Source organism: Genypterus blacodes, unplaced genomic scaffold, assembly GCF_046128005.1.
Source record: "Genypterus blacodes isolate CSIRO-AG114 ecotype Tasmania unplaced genomic scaffold, CSIRO-AGI_Gbla_v1 ptg000021l_1, whole genome shotgun sequence".
NCBI lineage: Eukaryota > Metazoa > Chordata > Actinopteri > Ophidiiformes > Ophidiidae > Genypterus > Genypterus blacodes.
In genome coordinates, this window is record NW_027466834.1 from 9,778,381 (window position 1) to 9,782,500 (window position 4,120).

At 39.4% G+C, this 4,120-nt stretch overlaps 1 protein-coding gene across 1 annotated transcript in view; it reads left to right on the forward strand.

The window, feature by feature from the left end:
• Positions 1-1,120: 1,120 nt before the first annotated feature.
• The window catches only part of ric8a (RIC8 guanine nucleotide exchange factor A), a 10,453-nt gene continuing 7,453 nt past the window's right edge, over positions 1,121-4,120 (forward strand). The window contains exons 1-2 of the mRNA XM_076142232.1: positions 1,121-1,421; positions 3,940-3,987. Coding sequence (XP_075998347.1) covers positions 1,338-1,421; positions 3,940-3,987 — 132 coding nt within the window. The 5' untranslated portion in view covers positions 1,121-1,337. The remainder of the gene's footprint in view (positions 1,422-3,939; positions 3,988-4,120) is intronic.

Sequence of the window (4,120 nt, forward strand, 5' to 3'; positions counted from 1 at the left end):
TCCCCCACTACAGCTGCAAAGCCTGTCAGTCAACAGGGTTCAAGCCACGTGATTGGATGAGATGGCGCCATTCAACCAGTCACTCGCGTCGGATTGGTGAGTGGGCGGGGCCGGTTCAAGGCGGAAGATAGTCGATGTATATCTCCAGTGGATCGTAGAAGTTCAGTTTACACTTGTTTTAATTGTACGCACTAACGTAAGTCACAAAATAGAGGAAAAATGCTGCTGTATGCAAGTATTTTATTATAATACATTCACATTTCTGCCAAACGCCATGAATCATTCTCCCAGTGTGCGCGTTCCCGAGGCGGCGTCACACAGGCAGGCAGGCCTCTGGTGCGGAGAATCACGCCCTGTGAAGGCGGAGCATCATGCTGCCTTCATGTGCTGTCTGACTTATCCCATTCATGACGTATGTGACGTGCCCATGAACGGTGGAGAAAATATATAATAACATAAGACATAAATAATAATGAATTGCACTGCCAATGAATGATTTCAGACACTAACACGACAACAAAAACAGGCTATGGTTAATGTAATTAACAACAAATGTGTCTGAAAAGAAGTAAGAACATTTATTCTATTATTCAAATAAATACATGTTAATTCACACCTATATAACTACACACTCATATCTATAAATATATGCATATAGTATATTAACACAAATCCATAACTTTGAAAACAATTTACGCTCGAATGTTTTCATTTCGTCAATCTGGAGGAAAAAATGAAAACAAATTAAATGTAGTTGTGGACTGAGACTGCTTCGTCCTGAGAGGGACAAGAACACACTTTTCTTCCGCGTCCCTACATTCTTCAAATATTTATACGTATCATTTTTTTATGTGGTTTATTATCTGGTTCAAGCTGGTACGCGAACTAATACACTTATCTAGCTTTTTAAATACAGTATATTTCTGCGCTCACTGATCCCATCACGTATTATTGGTGTAGCTCTTTTCTGCAGTCTATATTAATTATTATTATTTATACTTTTGTTCATCTTGCTTCCACATAGTAATTCCGATGTCTTAACGCCAGTGAATAGTACAAATTTAAAAAAATAAATTCTAAACACGTCTTCCATCATCTGGATTGCAGTGCTCTTTGCCAGCTTTGATCTAATATGTATGACATAAGGTTTCCAACAGTGTGTTTCCGTCAATTTGTTTGTTTCTGAGAGGAAGCAGCCGCAAAGTTTGTCCCCACCCACTGGAGAAAGTGAACGCAGCATTGAGCTTGCACGGATCTGCTTGGTTCATCGGTAGCGAGTGTGTCGTGCTGTAGCGGTGTGTGTGATCTGTGGAGGAGAAAGCTGCAGGTCGAACAACATGGATATGAATGCGATCATAGAGCAGATGGAGACAGGAGAGCAGGAAGCTGTTTTAAAGGCTCTACACACCTACAACAAAGAGGTAATGTCACCTATCTGCAGAGGCAAACCACTACTTTATGTCCTATTATACAGCAATGTCATGCTGTGTATATACGGCCATATATCTTATCTTATCTTATCTTATCTTATCTTATCTTATCTTATCTTGTCCTACCATAATCGGAGAGTGGTGTGTGTGCGTGCGTGTGTGTGCACGGCACGCATGTGTTCCTTGGGAGTGCATTTACATTTACATTTTATGTTTTATTTGCAATAAACAAATTCTGCAAATCACAGCAGTGGGAGATGGGACCATGAATGATGAGCTCATAATGAATGATGTCACATATATTAGATTTTAAGGCCATTGGTAGGGGTAATGGGAAAGGCTGAGTTAACTCCTACTATAAGGCTACTTAGATATTCTGTCACATTTTAGGTCGTAAATAAAATGTAAATATCTTAACAAAAAAAGGAAAAGTGGTGCAGGCTCACAAGTTATTTAACAAATTTACATTTCTATTGTTTTCAATTAATTGTAACTTACTTAATTGTAAGAACTTAGAGTTTGAGATAATTTGTAAAAATAATATCTAAATTCTGTGCCCCTGAGTGTTACCTGACAAAATTAGCAAAATTAAATTAAAAATTGGAAGGGTACAGTATGTATGATATGAAAGTACAGGTAAAGTGAAACTCTGATAATCAGAATCTGATAACAAACGTGCTGACTTTGTTGAACTATAGGAAATTGTACTTGAGGGTCCTCCATTAATGTTGTCGTCTGCGGACACAAGCTGATGTACACGTTGTCTGTGTGAATGCTCTCCAGCATTCCCAACGTGTCCCAATGTGTCCCAACCCTGGGACACATTGTGTTGCTGTTTCCTCTGGGTGCTGTGGTTTCTTCCAGTCCAAAGAGGTTAATGAATGTGTCTATGTGTGTGATTGCCCTTTCATTTGTTGTGGTTTCAGCATTGACATTGCCTGAACCCCCTCCGTGCAAAGTTAAGCAACTTGTCAATTAGGCTTCTTTTAAAATAATGTGTGCTTCTTCTGCTTCATCTTTAGAAGAGGGAAGTCGATAGAGAATCTGTATGAAAGTAAAGAGTATTTATTGCATTACTGGATGATTTTAGGACCAAATGAAGCTATTTGAAAAACAATGAGCCGAAATTAAACCAAAATTACACCTCAAAACACAACCCATCAGCCTTTTGTGAACAAATATACAAAATACAACTATTCAGTACAAACAATAAACTCTTTAACCACTTTACCTGTTATAACTCATTATTCTGTATGTGTACACATGAAACATTTCCCCTCCGCTTCTTTACCTGGTAGCTCCCTGAAATGACATTACAATCACACTCACACACACACGCTCTGTGAGCCACTTATGGAGCCTTCATGGCAGCATGATGGTACACATGTTTACACGGCTCAGATTCCACTGACAATGTCACTTAAGTGTTTTGGCTGTATATGCTCCAGATAATGTTCTAACAGTTTTGGTTGCCGCTGCCACTATCCTTCTGATAAAATGATGCCGACATTTATAAACAAATCAATTGGACTTGCTGTTCATGTCCATGTTATAATGTTGTAAACCATAACTCATAGTGATGAGGTAGAGAAGAGAAGGGTGGATAGTGTTATTTTACTGTACAATACATGTTGCCAACGTCACAGTCCCTTTTTTCAGTGCCATGTTACCGCCTAGTTGCCGGATCATCAGGAATTCTGTGTAACTTTGATCTGTCCTTCTCCACACACTCAAACCTAGACACTCTGTGATGTGGACTTCAAATGACAAGATTGTTTGAAATGTTTAACATATTGGTCAAGACAGTTTCATAACAATCAAAGGAAATCAATCCATTGATAGGTACATGTTTGTACCGTCCATCAGGTCTTTCACCCCTGGCTTCACTGCAGGCTGTGCATTAACCCCCAGATCAGCCCTGCTGCTGGCTTCTCTCGGCCACTGAGAGAATCATGCTGTTTGTAGGGCTTGCAGGCAATAGGATTAGAGTTCCTTTTACACAAATAGAACCTGTAAAAGCCATGACAGATCCTGCTATACTGGAGCTGAGGAGCTTAGTGTTGGAAGAGACTTCATCAATTAAGCTGCCTGGCTGTGCGCAGTAGCTCAGTGCTCTGCATCACGGGCTCAGGTATATTACAGGGAATCTGATGTGTAAATATCATTCTTGTGACTTTGATATTTTCTATATGTTTGCGTACATGATGGAAATTATTTTGACTTTTCTTCATGTCTTTAAGTTGCTGTACAAATCAAGCTGTTGTGCCTTGCCAATGGTGGGGCGTAGTACACACTGTAGCCTGTGGGAGGTGCTAGTGTGACTTTACACCTTTAGCTTTGTTATTACTGTTTCTGGATGACCAATATACTGTAGATAAATGATCTCTATCTCCTATTTTGCTTTGGTTCTGAATGTGCAATGATCTGTCTTGTCTCTCCTGCCTGTTCTAATCATGTCTCTCTTTCTCTCTACCCTTCCCTATTTCTTTGTGTTTCCCCTGTTTTTTAGAAAAAACAATGTTTCACATTCAGCAAGGAAGAGGAGGGAGATACTGAGGTACGGCATCTCAGTTTATAATCACACAAGTATGATTTTTCAGCTCTGTTGAATTCAGTTAAATGTAAGACAGAGCTTCACGGTATAAATGAAAATATGACCTTGACCCTCACAAGTATTTTTCCTAAGCACT